This window comes from Lepisma saccharinum, chromosome 1 (genome assembly GCF_977018435.1).
Source record: "Lepisma saccharinum chromosome 1, izLepSacc3.1, whole genome shotgun sequence".
Taxonomy (NCBI): domain Eukaryota; kingdom Metazoa; phylum Arthropoda; class Insecta; order Zygentoma; family Lepismatidae; genus Lepisma; species Lepisma saccharinum.
Window position 1 is genome coordinate 199051570 of NC_139229.1, and position 24216 is coordinate 199075785.

Consider the following 24216-nt stretch of genomic DNA (forward strand, 5'->3'; position numbering starts at 1 on the left):
ATGTTACAAACAGCTTTAGATACAATTATCGTGGGTTTGCCACACTTATATTTGTATATTGAGGTTGAAACACTGACAGTTCGTTGGGGAACATGTTTTGCAATCGTGTTTACGAAAATTCCAACTCTCCCCCCTCCTTTCTCGGAATATGTCACGTGTTTGGGCTTGGGCTCACGTGTTGGCTCTCGTCAGTTGACAGACACAATAAATGCTTGGTATTTACGATGCTGTTTTCCTCCAAGCTTCCAACGCTGTGATTTAGTACTGATAAGGCACACATTCTTCTTTGTGTTTAGACCTGGTGATCCAGCTGAAGTAGTGGCGGGGGGGGGGGGGGGCAAGGAGAGAGGGGATTGGATGAGGTTTGACGGTGTCAGCTTTCTGTCGCCTCTATGTTAGAAATGCAATGAAGCTTGACGATAGCCAGATGCCAGAAGCGTGAGTCTATCCAGAAGTAGAGACAAAACAAACGATTGCAAAGGCTCCCTTCCCTCCTCTGTTAGGAGAGGCCTCACCATAAACAGTTCGTATAATATAACAGCTCATCGATTTCCCTAAGGCACGATCGTTTCCTTCCGGACATATTTCCACAAAGAGCCGAATCAACAGGGAAGAAATAGATTCACAGTAGCTACACAAGATGCAAGTGCGAACGAAAAAAGCAAAAGTTCAGGTTTTCTCCCCAAAGTAGCTGGAGAAGAGGGGGCAAACTCCACATTTTTATGATTTTTTCATTGAAATTCGGGGGATGCAGCCCCCGCCCATAATCCCCCCGCGGTTGGGGCATCAATATTTTACATGGTTGCATGCACCGATGTATTACCTGCAAAACAAAAGTTATCCGAAGTAGATTGGTCCCATAGTGCCAGAGTTATTACGATTTTTCTCCATTATGTATATGAATTCAAATTTCCCGCTCAAAGCCTCGGCGACACTGGGCTTACTTTCGTCAGACCGCGCGGCGTACTAAGGGTTAAATATCGGTAACTGTTCCAAAAATTATCGGTGAGTACATTGGCATCGGTAAATTTTCAGCTTCGTCACATCCCTAGGTTGATGCATAAGTTCGTAGGGTTTTTTTTTCACCGTGCCAAAAATCTTTTACCTGATAATCATTTGAGATGAACAAAGTACAAAAATTAATCAGTATTGTATTTTCCTTCATTGTCTGTTACTGTCTACCAGCGCTGGGACAATTTTTCGATTCCATGCGTGAGGAAATCAGCTGATTTGGGGTCAAAGACTTTGTCAAGCCAAGTTTGAATAGCATTTTTGTTACCAAAGGAGTTTCCTTGAAGATTGGTGGATTGAGAGCTGAAAAGGTGGAAATCTGAGGGTGCAAGATCAGGGAAGTAAGATGGATGTGTAATAGCCAGGCGCGGTTGGCCCTATAGCGCACAGGATCAGTGAACCCCCAGTAATATACGATAATCACCTCGAGAATGAACAATAAACAATGTCTTTACATTTTCACATTATTTCGCTAAAAATTCTACACAATAAGTCATGTATTTGTGCCCGTAATACGGTGAACTCTTTTGCTGAGAAGAAGAAACCGCGATTCGGCCGCCCTGATACAGACCCTCAGTTGAACCCCCACAGGACAGCTCTTGCCATTGTGAAAGCTTCGTGCGGGAGCAGAAGCTCGAGGAGGGTATAGGACAAAATACATGGAAGATGAGATTTGCAGAACCTATGTTCAACCCAACGGTCATGCGAAGTTCGTTCTCTCGCAGAAGGCGCGGGACAAGGCTCCGATCTCGCTGCTTCCTCCCTTCCAGTGTTGCTGTGTGCGGTTCAAGTTTGAAGCGCACACATTACATATTCAATATTCTCTTTGTATCATTTTTGTACTGAACTTCTTGGAATAAATGCAAAATTGTGGCAGAGCTGGATGAGTGGAAACAAATAAAAGCTGGAATTAGATGCGATGAATTAAAATAAAGGAGATACATTACCAAAATAGCTCGTGCATGCATTCAGAGGTTTTTCCTTAAAGGTGGAAACACTTCGGGTTCGCGAAAGAGAAAGAATGGCGCGAAGACGTGACTCGCTGTCGCTCGGTGTCAATCGTCTCAAGTTTGTTAGTTTTTGAAGTGCTTGGATACTTGTTGGAAAGTATTAAGTGATGCTGCGAGTGAAGCGAGGGATGGACTTTACCTAGGTTATGTCACATGATGCAGTGTAGGCGTTGCAGTCCGCGCAGGTAAGAAATGACCGATAGAAATGCACGTAATTAACGTAAACAAACTTCCTTGTCCACTGAAAAAAAGCGTGTGCTGGTCGACCAGCACCAAATTTGAACAAAGCTATCTTGTATCAATGAAAGGGTCTCAGGTTCGATTTCTAGTATGCACATGCCATTAGTTGCCATTTCCCTTTAATAAATGTAGGACCAGTTCTGATTAGTCGGCATGGACGTCCGGAAGGGGAAAAGGGGGCAGCCCCCCATGGAAATTGAATGTAAACCAAAAATTATATATTACACGCATATAATTTAATTTCAGTCACAGTAATTTTTGGTAATTATTATAAAAGCGTTGCAGTAACTTCAGACTGAAGGAGTGTTTTTTGCTCCTCCTGAGGAAAAAATATATTACTTGCCCCTACTTGAGGACGTCCATTCCAACAAAACTCAACTTTTTCATAAAGGCACAATTTATTGTAGTTTCAGCCCTAAATTTATTCGCACACCCCTAATACAAAACCTTATACTCCCATATAAAAAAAATTCTGGACAAATCTTTTAAGCCCGCCCCCCATCCTTTTGTTAGGCGAAGGAAGTTTATTTTGCGGAAACTGAATATATGTCACATGACTTCAGTGAACCCCCGGGTAAATAATGCACGAGCCGCGCCTGGTAATAGCCTCCCAAGCAAAGCTCTTCGATAGCAGCTTTTGTCATGTTAGCGAAGTGTGGGCATGTATTATCGTGTTGGAGCAGCACTTGATGCAGCGTTCCTGGCCTACTCGCTGATTTGTGTTGTTTTCCCTTAAAGCTTGCGGTATCCTGAACCTTACCCGTAGAATGCAAATGTCGCACGATGGTTGCTAATTCTCGGCTCTACTGACGTGGATCATCGTTGATTAAAGAGTTTTAACTGCCTTAATTAAAGCCCGATGGTCTTCCTGAACATGGAGAATCACTCAAGTCAAAATTGCTTGTTCTCTTTGAAATGACAAACCCATTTTCTTTCCCTGCTCTAAGCTTTACTGTTGGCATTCTCCCCGTACAAAGCACAAATGTTTTCAGCTGTATCCGCTGCATTTCCTCCTCTGTTAAACCCAAACAGAAGAATATGTAGGAAGTGTTGTTCGCTTTTTTACACTTGACACTTGATGTTCTTTGGCCCACAAATAAGTCTTCCTTCAAAACTGCAAAATTCAATGTGTATTCACAAGTATAACAATGCCACTCCAAATGATGACCGTAAAAACAATAAACAAACTCCTAACACCGCAGTGTTGCCATACCAAACACAAATGCTACAAACTTATGTATCAATCCAATATAAGGGGGGATAATGTAAAGTGAGTTCCACTGTCTCAAAAGCTATAAAATTTTTCCAGAACTTGTTTGTTAAATAATATGCAAGAATATCTCTATTCTTCACCGGGAGCTTCCAAGATATATTGGGAGATTCATTTCATTAGGGATAATTTGAAAACTGTTTCATAATGAATATGTTAGCTGCATGAATTCCAAATTCTGGTACATGGGAGTTTTCATGCATTGTACTCGATGCACCTGCATGCTGCATCACATCATGATAAAACTAATAATAGTACGAAGTGTCACTAACCTCGAAGAGCACAAGTGTGCTATGTTATATAACATTTGAAAAGGCTTTGTTGTGTTTATGGCCTAATGTGTTGCTATCACACATTGGGCCTCCCTAATAACATTGTGGTAGTGCCATCAACTTGTAATCAAGGGCTTCTAGGTTCTGTCCCCGGTGAAGGTACATTGCACAGTGGTTCAGATCCCACTTATATACTGTAGGTCCAGTCTCAATTAGTCTATCTGAACTGATGTGGGCTTAACACAAATGTTATTCTTCATCACAACATTTCTAATTTAACACCATATTGATAGAATATCAGTATCGGTAAATTATAGGTCTGTATCCATATTGGGCCATCCCTTACTAATAATTGAAAAGTTTTCAAAGGGCTCTTAATGGTAAGTGAAGAGGTAACAAGTTTGGTGTGTAGTTAAAAGAATATGGTGGAATGCATTGAAAAAAAAATATATAGTTGCTCTGAGCATTATTTCCACATGCTTGTTATTTTGAATGTGTGTAGTTAGAGTAATGCTTCTGTGTTCTTTGAATGTAGCATGTGCCATTTCTTCTTTATGCAGAATGCAAACTGCCTTATTGTGTGTACAGAGTTTTCGTGCAAAACAAAATAACACAATTTGTACATATTTGCAGCTGAGTCATGTTTGTGATTAATACACTTCTGTGATGCTGTGTTACCATAATGTACATTTGTATCATAGTACCAATCTTTTGTATATATTTTACACAAGAATAAACATATTTTGTATATAATTAGTGGTTTTGGAAGGAAAAAAATACTAACCAAATATGACTTACAAATTCTCAGATTCATTCAAGGAGTTGCTGCTATTCATTTTGAAAATTTTTTTTAAGGGCAAGGTTTTCTCATTCACCTGACAATACATGTAAGTAGAACAAAACATGGGATCTGGAATTTGAGGAAAGAGGGGTCGAATCCCCTATCAGTAATCCAGAAGAATATATTACATATATCTACAACATTGGTATAATCTATTCCAAAAACTTATTCCTTGTTCCAGCTCAAGTTCATAAGCACTTCAAAACTTTACTTGAAACAGTGAGTAAGTTGTTCAGAGTACATTATCTTCCACATACTTGCCAAACAGATACATTTAGACATATTGATTCTGGTATATTCACTACCCCCCCCCCCACCCCCGCCGTCATAGGGTTACCAGATGTTCTATCTCCTATCCCACCTCCAGATGTGTCCTGCATTTGGTCTTAAGTCCTTAAGAAAATTAAGAAAATGCATGTTTTTATTTGGAGAAACAGAAAATCGCAGAAAATTGTATGCACGTAAAGGCTAATCTGGACTGGAACTACATTTTAAAGTGAGATCTGAACCACTCTGTGCCTCTGGGTTTTGAATCTGGGACTCTTTGATTGCAAGGCGATGATGTTATCACTATACCATCAGGGAGGCCTTATTTACCGGATGAAGACACCATAAGACACTTTAAATGTGCAATAGAAATCAATTTCAAGCAATAAGGAAAGACACACACATTCATACAGTCCGTCACAAAAAAAATAGCACCACTTTTAAAAATTGCATGTTTAGCGTGATTTAATAAAAATCGTGATTTTTATCCACCCTGTATGCGACCATGGTTCCACCCTTGCTCTTGTCCGGGTCACAGGCTCGGAATAAAAAAAAATATGTTTTCTATATCGTCCAGTTGCCAGAAGATCACATAATTCATAGCGGAGCATAAACAGAATGGTGCTATTTTTTTGTGATTGACTGTACTTACATTAATGTCCTTGCAAGCTTTTTGTGAAACAAAAATGCAAGTATCTTTTCTTATGAACATGCACACACAACAATGTAACGTGATAATAAAAGGACATAAAAAACTACAATCAATGTTTCCAGCATATCTCATCTCACCGTTGGGACAATAAAAAAGAATGTAGGTGGTCTGGTACTAGACACAGAAGTTATTACAATGGACATCCTGTAATGTAAAGTGAATAACAGGCAGCTGTTGTTATTATTTTCTTTGTTTCTCTATTTATGAGAAAGATCATATGACTGTTTAAATTTTGTAGCTGAAGACTCTTGAACTTTTGTTACAAATAACTTGAGTGATGCCAATTGTGTTTCATAGTAGTAAACAATAATGGTACATTAGCCTATACTTCAGAGAATTTAAATAATGCTATACTAATCAAAGAGTGTCTAAATTATACCATTTGTTTCATTATTCTCTAAAATGCCGAAGCTAACCTGCACTATGAATATTTCTTCTTGCCGGTTTAATTTTATTGCTGAATAATTCCAGTGAATTTCAATGCATCTGGTATCTGGTGTAAGAAATTAAATTGATGCTTTTAGTGACTTTTCGTAATGTGTCAGCATTATGCCATTGAAATTACACCATAAAATGTGTGTTTACTTGTGATGGTTTGACACAATGAGTGAAATCTTTATGAAGAAAAAATTGTCATGTGTGAGTAGTGAATTAACTCACTTAACCATTTCAGCTGCCATATAGCCTTAGTGTATTGTGACTGTTGGATTGAAATACAGATAATTTAAGCACTTCTAAATTACTTTAAGCAAATTGTGCAGGTGAACTACATTTTTATAATATTATGGATATTTTGTTGCCTTTTTTGGACAGGTAAGGTTATCAAAGGATTTGTACATGTAAAAACACATGTATGTGTTTCCAAGATTAAAGGGAGTTATAGATAACAAAATTCACTGATGTTTTTTTCACTGGAAGGGAAGTTCTCAGTAGACCTATTCCTCATCCATGAAACATTTTTTTTAAAAAAATGTATGAATTTCTGTTACTGTAATTTATTTATCAACCTCTAAAATACTTGGCAGATGTTTTCATTATACTAATAAGTGATAATTTCATCATTGCTTTCTCTGGATAAAAAATATGCTCAGGAATGTACATATTCTGCTGCTATTTAACTTCAATATGTCACCACTATATTTTGTAGATTTTGCTTCTGTATATTGTTGTTTAGCATTTTTTAAAAGCATGCTTATGTGTTTGTATACTGCTTGTTTGTTTAATTGTGGATATCCACTATTTTGCTAGCAACAAGAAAATGCTTATGTGTGATGGTAGGTAAGTTAATTTCTGTATTAATTTTATGTAGAGGTTTGTTTATTCATGAAAGTTCTATATTACAAACATGAGTTTCAAAAATATTTTTGTGATCAGGTTATTGTGTGATGATAATATGTTAACAAAGATCAAATGTTTTACGAGGGTTGCTGGAAAAGTTTCTGCAAACTACCACCAACAGTGGCGCTAGTGTTCCACTATTATAAAAGTCTGAGGAATAGACCTTTTTTATGTTTAAATTATCTTTGGATGAAGCATCATTCAATGGGACTGTGTACAATTGGTTTTCCGAATACCAGGGTGGTCGCACATTTCTCAGTGATTAATTTCGTGAAGGTCGTCCATCCACGTCTGTTCTTGCCAGTAATGTTGAAGCTGTGCGTGAAATGATTGAGAGAGATTGGCATGTGACATATCGTGAGATTCAGGTATCCTTGAACATTAACATGAAAGCAATACATATGATTTTGCATGGTCATCTGAACGTACGGAAACTTTCAAGCCGTTGGATCCCACACAACTTGACCGAAGCTCAAAAACAAAAACAGGCTCGTGTAAATTGGTGTAAAGAAATGCTCAAAAACTTCAACCGAGCCAAGTCAAATTTGATGTACTACATCGTTACAGGGGACGAAACTTGGATCTATTCATACGAATCCAAAAGTAAACAGCAATCCAATGTTTGGGTGTTTCAAAGTGAGCCGAAACCAACAAAAGTTGTGTGTTCAAGGACTGCTGCCAAGCAAATTATTGCTAGTTTCTTTGGTTATATCGGATATGTGGCAACAATAGCTTTAGAAGATCGAAGGACTTTAAATGCTGAGTGGTATACAATAATTTGTTTGCCAGAGGGCAACAATGAATTGAATAAAAAAAACATAAATCGTCGCATTATTCTTCACCACGACAACGCCAGTTCCGACTCAGCACACCAAACTGTTGATTTTTTGTCCAGTAAAAGTGTCGAATTAATGACTCATTGTCCATACTCACTGATTTATCATCTAAGGACTTCTTTTTGTTCCCACACATGAAAAATAAGATGCGTGGTGAACGATTTGTGTCGCCTGAAACAGCTGTTGATGCATTCCGAACACCTGTTTCTGAGGTATCAGCTTCAAAGTGGAAAAAATGCTTTCAAAATTGGTTTGAGCATATTCAAAAGTGTATCAATCTTAAGGATGAATACTTTGAAAAACAATAAAGCCATTCCCAGAATTTCACGTCTTTTTTCATATTGATTGCAGAAACTTTTCCAGCAGCCCTCGTATGACCTCAAATTTTCAAGAGGCTCGGATATATCATGTTGTTGCCTTGGAAGAAATGTAAATAGAAAAAATCAATCCACACACACAAAGTTCACAATTTTTACTACGAGGGCTATTTTTTTTTCAGCCTCCGATAGGGCATGGAAACAAAACCACAGTGAATAGCAAAATGGGTTTATTGACAAATGTTACGTACATGTATCATCTACTTTTCAAGAAATCACCAAGAAGATTCACACATTTATCATACCGATGCACCAGTTTCCAATACCCTCTGCAAAAGAAAAAAGCCGCCTGTCTGTTGAGCCAGGTCTGTACGGTGTCCCGAAGCTCCTCATTGGTGTGGAAGCGTCATCCTCCCAACCACTTCTTCATCGCCGGGAAAAGGTGGAAGTCACTCAGCGCCAGGTCTGGGATGTAGGGAGGTGAACAAACACTTCCCAGTGGAATCATTAAAAAAGGTCTTCGGTTGACGCAGCAACATGTTGTCTGGCAATTTCATGAATGAAACCTATGCCTGAAGACTGCATGCCTCTCCATTTGTTCTGGATGGCTCTGCGAAGTCTGCGCAATGTCTCACCGTATGCAGCTGTATTGATTGTGGTCGCTGGCTCCATAAAGTCAACCAGTAACACAGCAGGAGAGTCGATTGTAGCAGACATTTGTACGCGCCCGTCTTTCAGCTTGAACTGAAGCGTTGGCCTTGGCAGTGGTGGTGGTAGTGGCAGGGGAGACAAGGGCCACCTGGCGGCGCCATTGGAGGTTAAAAAAAAAAATAGCCCTCGTACTTTTTCATGTCATCTTCAGGAAAGCATACCCAGACTCAGATTTATAGTAATGGGGTATGGAGACATGTACATAATACACATTTTTTATACTGTATAGCCCCACACATTCAGAGATACATATTCACACATAGTTTATGCATGTCTGTAACATTAGGGGAGCAGGATCGAAAAGTTTTCTATCCCAGCATCCAGGATTATTATACTAAATAACTTCTAAATTTGCAAAATTATAAAAATTATTTTGCTTAACTAATGTATATACTAATATACAGCTTTAATTTGAATATAACATTAAAAAGTAGTAAAAATTTTTAACTTTGCGTGTGTGTGTGTGTGGATTGATTTTGTCTTAACATCATGAAACATCAGAGCCACTTGAAAACTTGACAACATAAACATTTGATGTTATGTCCTATATCCATTATGGACAAGATATGTAAGTTGTAAATTACGTAAGAAAAAGAAAAACATATCACTGTACTGAATTGGCATGATTCTCAGTGTTGTTATTGAACTGTTTATACCTCTCTATTAGAATTCTGTTTACATATATGTTAGAGTAGCAGTAATACAGACAAATTACAAAGTTACAATTATCAACTAACTAAAACACTTGACCAATTAATATAAGATGCATTTCAAAAGTAAGGCAGGCTTAGTTTTAAAATGTAACTGGCAACAGTGGTCAGATCACACTTGTGAAGTATTCCATATTGGGAACATATCTGCTGTTGTTTGCCTTCGCATTACAGTGAGTGATGATGGCTGCGAAAGTATTGCACCCTGGCCATGAAGTCTACGGTGCAAACTACGAGCTCCAGCTATGAACGTGTACAGGTTCGAGTCTCCTGAGGGAAGCGTATCAACTTTTCTCCCGAGATTTCAGCCTCTATGTGTGACCGGTGGCCACTCATCATCATGAAGAGATTGGGGAGTTACAAATGAGTAGCATGGAAAGCTACAACAATGATTGGGGGTTCGTCGTGCTGGCCACACATCACACTGTAACTTGTTGGATATCCTCCCTCCTCGGCAGGTGAGAATGAGGTCGGCCCTGGCCCTCATGGGTGTTGCACCATGGTTTATTATTATTTTATTAATTGGCCTTTACTTTTGAAATGCAACTCCTAACTTCCACTTCAATATGAGACGTACGTTTCATTAGAATGGAACTGTCTGTGTTGAAATATTTATTCAAGGTCTCCATGTTTCAGGTTGTCATGCTTCCTCCAGAGGAGCAAAACAGCCGAGCAGCTTCTCCTAATGAACTCACTCCAACGCTGGCACCAGAACAAATCTTTCTCACAAGTTCAGGTATCAGCTCACCTCCGTCCAATACTGTGTTGTCATCTAACCATGACTGTGGCAACTTAAGTAAACAAGGTAAGTTGTTTGTGTAAAATCTTATTGGGAATTGGATTGCTGTAAGTCGACCTTAGTAAATAATAGTTCTAAGCATGTGAATTGTTGTTTCTCAGTATAAATTAATTTTATAGTAACACACTTTTCATATTGTCAAATTAGTCTTTCCCGTCTCTCATTTGAGGGTGTATCTGTTGAGTTTGAACCCAAACTCAAATTATTACTGCAACACAATTGCAATGGTTGGAAGGATATAGAATAGTACTTGCTTATTTTCCAAAGAAAATACTTGAAGTCAATTACACTAAACAAATGAACATTGTTACATTAGCATCAGAATTTCCAGTGTCAGTTGAATCTATCTGTATTAAATTTCTAAAATGTTTCACCGACTTACGAATCACCCTGTATTTGTCAATTTCATGAATATCAGCACATAACACTAAAATAGATTTTGACTCTTATGGCCAGATATTTGACACCATGAATATGACCATGGTGCGAGGGTATTTCTTTCAGCATTTGATGATTATCCAAGAATATTTTCTTGAAAACGAAAGTATGCAAATTCGACTTCAGAGTAGAAAATAATATAGTATATAATAATATAATATAATAATATAGTCATATATAATATGCTCTACTTCTGGGATATAATCATCAAACGCTGATCATAATCATCATATTTTCATGAATAAGCATTTTCTTTTAATTTATATATTTGGACCTAAAAGGGATGAGGAGACAGGTGAGTGGAGAAGGTTACATAATTTAGAACTACATAATTTGTATTCATGCCCAGATATTATGAGAATGATTAAATCAAGAAGACTTAGGCGGGCAGGCCATGTGATACAAATGGGAGAGGAAAGAATAGTTTACAGGATTATTGTTGGGAAACCTGATGATGAGAGACCAGTAGGAAGGCCAAGACGAAGATGGAGGGATAATGTTGAGACAGACCTAAAGAAATCTCTAGGGATGGAAAATAGTATGTATATAGATCTTGCTCAGTATAGGGACAGATGGAAGGCCTGTGTTGCTGCAACCATGAACCTTCGGGTTTAAGAAGGCTAGAGAGTTAGTTAAGCATTTTCTTTTAGAAAGGCCGAAAATTAATTTGTACACCTAATATTTTATTAATATTAATTCATAATTAAGCTTTCACCAAAAACAAAAGTAACTGAAGAAATTCTGGACCTTCAACAGATCACCAGTGCATGCGATGATGGTGCAGTATATAGTCATTGCTATACTTGTGAAGATATATGTGATAAAACACACATTTTTTGTTGCAGTATGCATACAAGAATAATATCGCAATAATATTACAATATTTGTAACTGAGCTGTGCTGCTCCATTTACGTGTGTACTGTGATTTTAAAGAAACTGTTAAAATGTTTAAGGACGTGTGTATGTAACAATGCACAACTCTCTCAATTTCTCCCCCTCTAGATGCAGTGGAAAGTCAGAATTCATCTGCTGCCTCTTCAGATCCTCATTCTTGTGATAAAATGTCAAGTACCACAGGTGGTGACATTACAAGGACACTAGTCGAAGTTTCGCCATTTGATAGGCTGGCTCAAGTGGCAGCGTCTCATTCAGTCAGTTCTTCATCTGAGAGAGCTCATGCGAGTGACAACGACGGCAACTTATGAATCACGCTTGTTTTGTAGAAATTGTTGGTAAAAAGAAAGTGATTGTTATTCCCTCCTTATGAAGTTGCCCCACTTTTTCTTTTTCCATAAAAGAAGGAAGAAATGAAAGGTCTTCATATAAATGTTGGTCATTGACCTCACTGAAAGACTGAAGTGCCCATTTATAAGTGTCTGTTTTGACATATCGTTCCTAACAATAGCGTTAGTTATGAAGCAAATATATATATATATAAAAATTGTGGCATAAGTGGGCTTCTGTAGAAGGAATTAAATGAAGAGTGACTGTACAAATGTGTGTGTGTCGAAGTATGTGTGTGTGCTACTATATGCCTGCTTTCTTGAGTGATAAGATTTGCTTTTTTTAATTTTTAAGTGAGTTCACTTTTTTTAGTCAGTGTTAAATTCTTTTTTAGAATGACCTATTGTACAGTAACTATGAACTTCTAAAGTGATTGTTATTACCTAATTTTAAAATATGTATGTAACAATTGATGATACTGATATTTACGAGAAAAGCTAGTTGATTTTTTAGATGTCTTAAATGAACTTTCTTAAGTAAAGTAATTGTTACATTTAAATATTGCTCCAATTCATCACATGCTTTTACAGTATTTTTAATTTTCATAAATGTTTTATCTGTTTTTGCTCAGGAAATTTTATATTTTCCAGTTCCTTCAATTCCTGTGACGATTAACTGTTTCAAATTATTTATTTGTCATTGTGCATTTCTAAGATAAAAAAATGTAACTTTACCTTCTTCATTAATACATGAAATGAGAAAACAGATACAACTAATTGTTTTACCTAGATAAATCATATTGTCGCACACCGTGGTCATGTGGTCTAAGGCATCAGGCTTTGGGCTCAAGCTACGGGAGACTTGTACACGCGGGTTCAAGTCTCCTGGAGGAAGCATAACAACTTTTCTCCTAAGATTGTGGCCAATATATGGAACCAGTGGCCATCCACAATTGTAAGGAAATTGGGGAGCTACAAATAAGTAGCGTAACCTGGTGATGGAAACCTACAAGTATGACGTATGGTCAGCATGTCCGTAACTGTTTGGATGATTGCCCACCTCTGTTGAGGCATGTGCGACTGATGCTGCCAGTCAGTAGGTAGTAATAATTTCTTAATCATTATACTGGTTGTCCCATTAAGTCTGGAACGATACGAAAACAAAACAAGTTCATGTTAGGAACTTATTATTGTACAACACAGTCCAAGAATGTGTTCACAGTTCCCACCAGCAAAATAACTTACATTCGCTCCTCCTTAGCCAGTGCCATGGTTTACCTGTAACAGAAAAAAAGGTAATATGAACAATACCTATGGTTCCAGACTTATGGGACACCCAGTAGTTAGATTGATTGGTACTCTATCAGGATCGGTTGATCATGTATCAGTAAAATTCCCTATAATGTTATAAATAGCATGTAACTTAATGCAAAATTCTGCTATTTTATTATTAATACGAGGGGAAGTCAAAAATTATCCACACTTTAACCATAACTTTCTTTAGGTTGGCCACACTGCCTTCAGAGCTCGCATGCTGAAAGGTGGTACTGTTGTGGTTACGTGGCCGAGGTTTCATATTAATCGCTCCATTTTTCTTTCTTTTGTAACAGAGTAAACATGGCTGCTCTGCTGGCAGTGTGCACCAACGCAGAACAGAGATCAGTGATCCATTTGTCTGCTCCGAAGGTGTGTCAGGGGCTGATTTTCACCTTAGGCTTTCAGGACAATACAGGGACAGTGCTCTACTGCAAAAAGTGTATATGAGTGGATCAAGAGGTTTAAAAATGACCGAACAAACTGGAAGCACGAAGCGGGAGCAGGACGCCCATCAACCTCCACCACTGATGGGAAGATTCAACAAGCTCAAGAGATGATTCTGATGAACAGATGGGTCACAGGGTGGCAGCCGATGAGGTGGCATGCATGTTCTCTGCAAATTGGTCATCATTGACATGCCTGAGGGAGGGAGGGTTGGTTGGGGTTATAACCCCTCCCCTTTAGCCCAGTATTCTTAAACAAAAATAATGTCAAATGCAGGATAAGATGGCAAAATGAGGACCCACTACTAAAAAAAAGTGTACATAACCCCCTTCCCTTTTGAAAGTTCCGGGCACGCCACTGTTAGTCATGGTTCTGTGTGCGAAATTCTCCAGGACAAGCTTCAGATTACTGATCTCTGTTTTCCCTTGGTGCACATTACCAGCAACAAAAACCTGTTACAAAAGGAAGAAAAATGGAGCGAATAATATGAAACCTCAGCCATGTAACCACAAGAGTACCACTTATCAGCATGCGAGAGCTGTGGACAGTGTGGCCAACCTAAAGGTGAAATGTGTAGATAATTTTTGACTCACCCTCGTATAAATATAACTATAATTCTCATATACCACACGGTTCTCTACAGTAAATATCTAAACTAGGGCTGAGATGTTACCATCATTTGCCGAAACCGATACCTTGACCAATTCCGATAATTACTCCGCTTTAGGTAATTTTGAGGAAACAAGTTTAGTCTTTGCCTGCATAAACATAGGCGAAACTTATTTTGCTCATTTTCTCAAAATTATCTCAAGTGAAGTGGTTGTCTACATTACACTGTAGGTACTGGCAGCAATCTTGAGGAAAACTTTTGTAGCGTCTCACCTTAATGCTGATTGCACCCCCACCATAATGCTGATTGCACCCCCACCATAGGCAGTAATCAGTCAAATCAATATTTCGAGAAGTAATAACGATAATAATCCTCAAATACAATGGAATAATCTGTCTCAAAGCAATTAAACTTTGCCATTCATGATCACCTGGTACCAATAAAAATACGAAATTGTAGGGTACTAAGCAGCAAAGGTGGTAAAAAAATTGGACTTTTATGCACCAATCACGTCAACTGTGGGTATCTTGTTAACTACCAGAGCTATAAATACAGCATGTCCCAAAATGATTATCAGGGTTTCATAGTTGTTTAATTTTACTTACATGGGAGTAAACAACAACTCAAGAAGTTTACAGTGTACCTTATTGAATTGAATTGGGTGAGGTTCAGCTGTCGCTGGTCTATAAATATTCAATGTGAGCAAATTTCGTGATACTGCACATATCCATCCGGTAGCCCAATGCTTCTAGACGCTTTCGTTCAACACACTTGGACGTCCAGAACTCTTCCCTTCGCAGACACATCCAGTCGTTTGAAACTCGTTAAACCATCGATGAATGTTGTTACCAGATGGAGGATCACTTCCAAATCACCATCAAAAAGCTCACTGAACTGAAACAACAGAACCACTCCTTGCAAATTCAATGATACAAAAGGACTTCTGCATGAGTCGCCAGTGACAGATTGGAAACAAATGATAGGGTAGCATACTTCCACAGCCATTCTTATCGTACATGTACTGTATATAAACATTCACCTTCGTCTGTTTCAATATACCAACTACTTGAAACCCTGATAATCATTTTGGGATACGGTTTAGAGTTGTTTTTTTGTGGACCAATAGACCAAGTGAATACTAACTGAACACAACATATGTTAGCTCAATCAGACTGTCTGTCTGGCCATGAGAGGAAGACCATAAAGTTGCTGACCAAGGCAGTTTATTAAGATTTTTAAAAAAAAAACACTTTACATGTAACGTTTCTACCCTCGGAGGAAGAACTAAACTAAAATGGTGAAATATGCAAATAGAATGTATATATACACATAGCAGGGTGACTAGCCTCACAAAAACACATGTTTATCTTGGACGATTTCTCTAAAGGAATTACATGCATATCGCCTCTTGACTAATGGGTCTCAATCACTGAAAAGTCAAGATTAGCAAGAGTCTGGAACTACCTATTTATCATTCCCCCACCCCTCCTGCCTTTTTGGATGTAGATGGATTCCTCCTCCCCTGGTCTTCTTCTCTCCCTTCCTTGTTCATTCTTCTTTCCTCCTTCCTTTTCCTCATCCTTTCAACTTTCTCTAATAGTCTCTTCCATTCTGTTTATCTTAAGTCCTCCAATCCAGTTCATTAGGTCTTCTCTCCTTTCTTCTCTATGACATTTTAAAATTACTAACCCTAATAATGGATTATAATGCAACCCAACGTAAATAACTAACTTTGATTTTTTTTTTATTTAGCGTAAAATAAACTAAATCAATCATTCATTACCTTCTTATATTTCTGAAAAAAAGAGAGCCTAAAATTTCCAACAGTTCTCCTCCGTGGCTGTGCGGTCTAAGGCACTGTGCTTTAGACTCTTCAGGATGGCATGGGTTTGATTCTGCCTGGGTTCTCGGCCTGTGTATAGGACCCATGGCAACTCAGAAGGAAACTGGGGTGCTACAAGTGAATAGCGTAACCCTGTGTGGGAAATCTCTTATAATGGCTGAGGGTTTGATATGCTGACTCCACGTCACCCCATTACCGGTTGAAGATCTCCACACCTCTAGGTAGGATTGTGGGAGGGAAACTGGCAGTCGTTTTCAGTTTGATTTGTTTTGAAGATACATTAATGTTTGTCTAAGGTTCTAACCTGGGTCCTTGTAGCACTTTATCCTTACCACTCCAAAGGCTGGCAAAATATATATATTCGTATTAATTTGATTAGGCAAATGACTTTCATCTGTACATCATGTAACTAGTGAGGAACTCTTAACATGTGCAAACTGATGCACAAATTATAAGCAAAGAAGTATGTGTGTGTATAGGATACATTTTCCTACCCAAAGCAAAGCACCTCTACCATTTCCAAACCTCTAAAATATTCACCCTCCCCCAATTTCAGGATAAAGCCATACTGGACACTTGCATTTTTTGTGATAACGCATAAATTCTGATTCCAAGGCTAACTAAAGGTTGCAGAAATTATTGGAAATAAGAAAACCTGAATATATTCAACAGAAGGCAAATTAAAATTTATTGTTAATAAGATAAATTAGAACAAAAACGACAGTTACAGAAAACTACCAAAAAAAAAAGAGAAAAGGAAATCTTAATATTTTTTTTAATATTGTTAACTGGTACTGGTGGGGTATATAAGCTGTCTGGTAGCGGGTGTTACCTCCACTGCCATCAATTACAGCTTGTAAGCGCCGTGGCATACTTCGAATAACGTTGGCAATCACTTCTTGGTCCAATTGCTCCCATTCTTCTTGAATAGCACGTCTTAGCTCTTCAATTGTTTCTGGAACTATTGCGTGGTTTCTGATATGTCGTTTCAGTTGATCCCAGACGTGCTCTATCGGATTTAGGTCCGGACTTTGTGGTGGCCATTCTAATTGCATAATCGCAACTTCGTCCAAATACTCAGTGACAATATTCGCAATGTAAGGACGCGCATTGTCATGCATAAAAACAAAGTCCGGGTCTATGAATGGTGCATGGTACTACATGATCTGCCACACATTCTGTATACCTGCATATATCCCTATATACCTGCAAGCTGCCATTGCCCCATTCTCTACAAGAACCAACTCTGTACGTCCTTGTAAAGAGATACCTCCCCGATCATGACACCACCGCCTCCAAAGGGTGATATTTCAACGAAACAACATTGCGCATAACGCTCATTAGGTCTTCTATACATATGTTCATGCCTGTCTGATGAATGTAGGTTGAATTTTAACTCATCGGAGAATAAAACCTTTTCCCACTGCTCCACATTCCAATGTAAGTGTTTTGTAGCAAATTCCAGTCTTCGCTTCCGGTGACGTGCTAACAACCTGGGACCTGTAGCCGGCCTCCAAGATGATAAACCACTTTCATTCAGTCTTCTACGAACTGTTCGTGAAGAAACCACAGCTCTACAAATATTTCTCAAACGCTGCACCACAATATTTGAAGTCTTACGATGGTCTCTTAAGACTATGATACGCATTAAACGATCTTCCCGTGCTGGTGTGCATTGTTTCTGACCAGAACCCGGTCTTCTACCATAGGAACCAGTTGCATCATACCGTCCGAGAGCTTCATGGATAGTACTTTGTGCTATATTTAGCACCCTAGCAATATAGTGTACACAACGACCATCATCGCGAAGAGCTACTGCTTTTACTACCTCTTCACGTCTCATTTTCAAGCTAGCAAACTTACAATACACTTGCAAGAAAAATACCAGCAATGACAATGTCAATAATATCTGTTACTATGGTTACTATGAACCAAAATTCATGGCGCTCTAGACATTGAACAAAATAACATCAACAGGAATTGAAAATCAATAAATTAAAAACAAAATTGCATCAAATTAATTTTGAGCCTACTAGGTGTTCCAAAAGTAAATACAAGTAAATAAATAAATAAATAGATAAATAATAAACGGAAAAACTATGGTAAATGTTCAATAATGAATGTTCAATACTTAACTGAGAGCGTAATTCATAAGTAATTGCAGTTCAGATGTCAAATATTAAGGTGTCCGGTTTTTTTTTTGTCCAGCAGTATATTTAAAATTTGCAGACACACACTACTACTATTTCCCTTGGATCAGGCTTTGAGATGTTTTCAATCTCTCCAGAAACTGGCATTTTTCTTATTTAACGTTGCTTCTCTCTGTCACTCTTGCCTAGTCGTAAGGATGAAAATGAAGGATTGTTGGGTGAGATTTGTGAAAGGGCACTCCCAATTGACACATCCATGTCCAAGCCGAGACTCAAACCTGGAACCTTTGATGACAAGATCGTGAAGAGAGAACTAAGGCAGCAAAGGTTTTCGTTATTTTATATGTTGCTTTTCTATCTCCTATGTTAATCTTGCGATGAGAAAGGGTGAATTGATGAAATGACAAAATATTCATATCTGACCAGGGTTCAAACCCGGGACCTCTGGCTTTGCAATGCATTACGTTGTCCATTTGTTTTCAGATGTCTTTATTTGGCTCTAATTCCCCTACATTAGTTGTAATAGTGGCAACATATTTTTACTAACAAGATCAACACGTCAAATGCTGTTTTCGAACTGACACTTAACTCATCTAAGAGATTGCATGTGTGAGTGAACGCAAAAACACCAGGTAGACACATTTGTCACTATCACATAAAAATACTAACTCCCACAGATATACAGAGATTAATGCCCTGTGGTGCATTTGTAAAACCGCACCGCTTTTCCTAGTATAGTGACATTACAGTGAAATTATCCTGTATTAAACTGTAGATCAGTCACGATTAATAGATCTGCATGTAGTTGTTTTCAGGTAAAAAAAAACTTGATGAACTTGTATATTTGATGTATTGTTGCCGGCACGTATGAAATAAAATCAGAACACATTCACGGGTGGCCACACGCAACATGAAATTTATATATGTGAACATATCTGCAACAGCATCACTAATGTAGATGTGTATTTTTGGTTATATAAAGTCACTTTTCTACCACTACTGGCTAACATGACGATCAGGATGGATAATAATTAGATGAAATTGACGAAGGGACATTCACAAAAAACATCCATCATGTGCAGGCTGTGAATTGAACCCTGGAACTTTGGTGGCAAGATCAAAAATCGACTACCCAATGCCTTCGGCTATCGAAGGGGGGTCCATGCTTCTCTGTTAATATCAGTGAATCTAAACACCCCCCCTTCCTCCTGTTGGTTGTGTCAATCATGAACATTCAAGGTCTTGTTTGCATCATGTTCACTTGAAAGCAGGTAGCAGGTGTGGGTGGGAGGCCTCAGACATGTTTTCTCACTATCCACGACTGCATTGCGTAGCACGGCATTATCAGATTAGATGCAGCATTACCACAATTCTCTCTGACAGTTCTTTTTGAGGTGTAACTAACATGCTCTGCGACCCCTCCCCCCCCCCCCCTGCAACTTTCAGTCGTACTCATTTTTTAAAAAAAGCTCTTCTCTAAAATATTTTATTCATGCCTACATTGATATCAAATGAAAGTATATGAAAATACTTGCATGCAATTTGAATGAATGTAAAAACTGGTAAGAATTCATGCCCAGACACATGAGCTTCATCGGAGCTATCCTGCCGCCTAGCAGCTGAACACGTGATTCCGAAATCTTTCGCAAGTGTTGGGGGAAGAGGGAAGATCGCTCTTGACCTTGGAAATGTTTAAGGTCACGGTTTTGTGAGGTTCAAGTCTATTTTTATCCCCATTGTTATTGTGTTCCAGAGCTTCATGTGTTTGCGGCAGACCAAAGAAAAGAAGAATGGTGTCTCAAAAGGGAAATCAGGCGATCTAGTTGCAGGATTTTGAAAGAGTAGTGAATTAAATTTTTGCAGATGAAGAAAGTGAAAATGAAATCTATATTCCCGAACTTGATGAAATTCAAGATGTAATATCTTCCAATGGATCAGACGAAAGTGATAGTAAAGATACTGTGATCTTACCCCCAGTGCATAATACACACATTGCAACTAAGATGCTAAAACTATTACATTATAAATATATGCTTTCATTGATCCTCTACTGATATTTACACTTTGTATAACTAAAGATTTCATCATTGTTGCTGTTGCCAAACAAAAAGAAAAAATATGTCTTTTAGGTTCATTTTGTTTAAATTTCCCGCCACGATAGAGACAGCAAGTTTGTACTCTTGCCACCAGGGAAAGAGTTGGGACAAGAGACAAACTAAAAAATCATATATGAAAATACACGAGTTTTAAGAAGTCTATGATGTTGATGTCCCCTGAGAGCCAAACTACAGGTGAATAATATTATTACAGCTAAAATTATTTTAATGATTTCGTGCCACTTATCCAGACCTGGTTGTAACATTGTTTGAACATCTTTACGATTTTTCCAGGCACTATATGACATACATGAATTGAAATGAATTCAGCACATTTCGTGTTCTTTAATTTTTTTTTTTTACTTAAACCTATCCAATCATTAATTTTACCTTTACACCATGCATCATTAAGTGTTTATCGAACCTATTGGCAAACAACTAATAAACACAATAAACCAACCAACACAATAAACAGCATTCAAAATAGAGGAGTAGCATAACCAAAATACATCTATTTTCTGTCCGGTTTTAGTGCTAGCGTATAATCTGAGGTTAAAATATTCAGGTAATGAAGGTTTTCTTCTAATCTGCTTTCTACTTTTCTAGTGATTAACATTTTATGTTTGCAATTGAGGCACATAAAAAAATATGTTTGGTTGGAAATATATTTTAACGACAAAAATAAAACTTTGTGAACTTTCGGTCTTTCTTAATCTATAATTCTTAATGTGCCCCCAAAGCTCGTGCGCCCCCCGCACGGTGGGGGTTGCAGGGCTGTTATTTACGCCACTGGTGGCTATACATCACGGCAAGTTTGAGAAGTGCATGCTTGAAAAGCCCTGTTCGGAAAGAATATAAATGTGCATGAAACTCCGTCCTCTAAAAGTTAATGAAGTTGGAAGTGTCTGCTTATAAGAGACATCCTAACCAAATAACATGGATTAACACAAAAGAATAAATTGTTAAAAATATCTATAGCTTTTTATTCAATGAAAACTACAAACAACATAGACACAAATCTCATGTGTATCAAATGAATTTTCTTTGTACAAGGCAGAAACATACTAGTGAAGAGCTGCACTTACAAGGAATGTTACATAAACATATATTCATATCAAAGATATACTGTTGAACGTAACTTTAGTTGTTACTCAGGCACATAAAAATACAAATATACAATAATAAAAAAATTATATACCTTAGGTTTGACATACTGTACATTGAACACTAATCTTGTGCATCTTGCATGAAAATGGAAGGACTAAATCGTTCATTAATATTTGGCTCGATGCTTTGGTATTAAAAAAAATAGACTGAAATTAAAATTACAAGTAAAATTAATTTTTAGCTTATAAATTTTTACAATATTGCACAAAAAGCAAATTCAGAGACAGATCTAAAGGCTATTCACAAATGTGCCAAAGAAATATTTTGAGGGCAGTATTTGTGTTTGAAAAACAATAGTGGCAGCAATATAACAAGATAAATAACACAAATAAAAAGAGAATCTACTGAATCAGTATATAATCTTGATTTATGTCCAAACATTTTCATCAGTATGTGATAGGAACATTTAATAGAGATTATGGTTAAAACTTGCAAAAAAAAAAAAATGAGAAGCAAGCATTTGAGGGATGTAGGACAACTATTTTCATATGTATAAAGTCTGTTAACACACTACATTATCCTGACAACACATTATGAAATATTTATCTTTAAACGAAAGATGTTTGGAAAATATCAAGACCAAATCTACCATGGCAATGGAAAATATTCTGTTCAGTTTTAGTTGATGCTGTGACCGTAGATAACAACTGGTTGATACAATTGAATTTTTCTTAAGAAAACAATATGCATAAATTGGAATTGCATTAGTGTAGAGTCGCTGAAAGAAATACAGTAGAATCCCAATCTTACGTTCCCAGATTTTATATTTTCCGTCATTATTCATTCAATTTTGATAGTCCCAAAATAGCAAGAGATTATAAAACTTTTCTCGGTTTTACAGTTTCCTGCATTTTAGGTTTTTTCAGCTTGGTCCCCTGAAAAATGTAAAATCGAGGTTCCACTGTACTTTCCCCATATACTACTGGTAAAAAGGATCTATGGGGGAAGTATTTTTTTTCCCATGACTATACACAGTGGTATCCCAATTTCACATTTCTCAGGGGATCAAGGTGAAAACATTTCAAATGCGGAAAAATGTAAAATTTGGGAAAATTCTATATTTTGCTCAATGAAGAATGAATGTATAATGCAGGAAATGTAAAATCCGGGAACATAATATCGGGGTTCCACTGTACATTCTCAGCTACAAGGTTTCCAAACTAGTAATATGCACAAGAAACTGCCATTTTGTTGAGATGCAACAACGAGAAAACACTGCAGCTTTAACTCTGAAATTTACAAAAATGCTACATGGAAGATCAATCTTCTAAAGAACGAATTGGAAGCATCAGTCCTAGAAATACTGATAAATGCCCTCATATAATATATATCTATACAACACGGATGTAATCATTTCAGCTTTGCCATCAAGATTCACACCTGCTGCATCTCTATCAGTGAAATTCCAACAAACTTTGACTTGAAACTCTTAATAGGGCATGCTCTCAAAACAGCTTCATGAAATTGTCTAATTGTGTTAATGGCATTTGACATGAAGCAAATATTTAATATCACAATGCCGACAATCGTATATCAAACTCCATAAATATTCAAGGACACACAAAGTTATCGTAAGGTCGCATATACATACATATATGTGCTTTCATAAACTTAATACAAATCTCCATTCGTAAGTTCATACTCTTATAGTAGAACCATATTATTCTGTACATAACATGTTAATGTCTACAATTTTTCTCTTTTTTAATGAAAAATCGTTCAAGCAGATTTTTCACTCTTGCACAGCGCTAATAACGAATATAGCACTGATAATCTCACTCGCTTGCTTAGACTACACGTCACATACTTCACACGTTATCTAACATAGCATATTGATTAATGCTACAGCATAAACAAAGTTTTCATCAACAATTTGATGTGTTTCGTGATTTTTCCCTGTGTGCTAGTTTTGTCCTTGAAAGGAGAGGCCTACAATATTTCTTCACAGAGCTTCTTTGGCTCCAACCAGCTGAGTTACTGGTTGTAATATTGCTACATAATATATGCTAGAACATGTTGCAACAGCCAAACACGGTCCATCTTCAGTCTCACTGACATCAAGGTCAATAATGGTGGTTGATGCTACATTATGGCTCCAGAGAAAATTGTTGAAATCCAACTTCAGCAAGTCCTTTGCAGTCTCAATATAATATATGTAAATTGCTCCTGAAATATGGATTTAAAGATGCAGTACAGATGTATTGATTACAATATTTCATATTTTCTGCATTGAAACAAATACTACCTTCATTGGTTATCAGAATAGGAAAATATAAGGCATGCTCATATACAGGGTGGTGCAAGTCAGTTTACCCAAAAAGCACATTATAATAGTATTACAATAGTGTATGTGCTTCTTGTGGTAAGTAATATTTTTTAGGTATACAGTTGGTAACATTGTCGTGTGACACTGGCAACAGTGCACTCATTATTTTTTTTATCGACAGTTGAGTCTCTGGCTTGTTGTATAGAGGAACCACAAGCAAAAAAACCTGCGGCAGGTGTGGGAAAGGACAGGGGGAAGGAACATTCAGGGAGGCCAACATCAGTGTTGCCAGGCCTATTGATTTCTCAGGAGAATTCCTTAATAAAC

At 37.5% G+C, this 24216-nt stretch overlaps 2 protein-coding genes across 3 annotated transcripts in view; one reads left to right on the forward strand and one right to left on the reverse strand.

The window, feature by feature from the left end:
* LOC145978143 (E3 ubiquitin-protein ligase goliath-like) overlaps positions 1–12756 on the forward strand; it is a 266512-nt gene extending 253756 nt beyond the window's left edge. For both annotated transcript variants that reach the window (XM_083110587.1, XM_083110584.1), the window contains exons 8-9: positions 10172–10340; positions 11776–12756. In XM_083110587.1, coding sequence (XP_082966713.1) covers positions 10172–10340; positions 11776–11978 — 372 coding nt within the window. In that variant the 3' untranslated portion in view covers positions 11979–12756. The remainder of the gene's footprint in view (positions 1–10171; positions 10341–11775) is intronic.
* Positions 12757–21457: 8701 nt separating this feature from the next.
* The window catches only part of LOC145978154 (uncharacterized), a 45494-nt gene continuing 42735 nt past the window's right edge, over positions 21458–24216 (reverse strand). Inside the window, exon 11 of the mRNA XM_083110596.1 lies at positions 21458–23789. Within this exon, the coding sequence (XP_082966722.1) occupies positions 23566–23789 (224 nt within the window). The 3' untranslated portion in view covers positions 21458–23565. The remainder of the gene's footprint in view (positions 23790–24216) is intronic.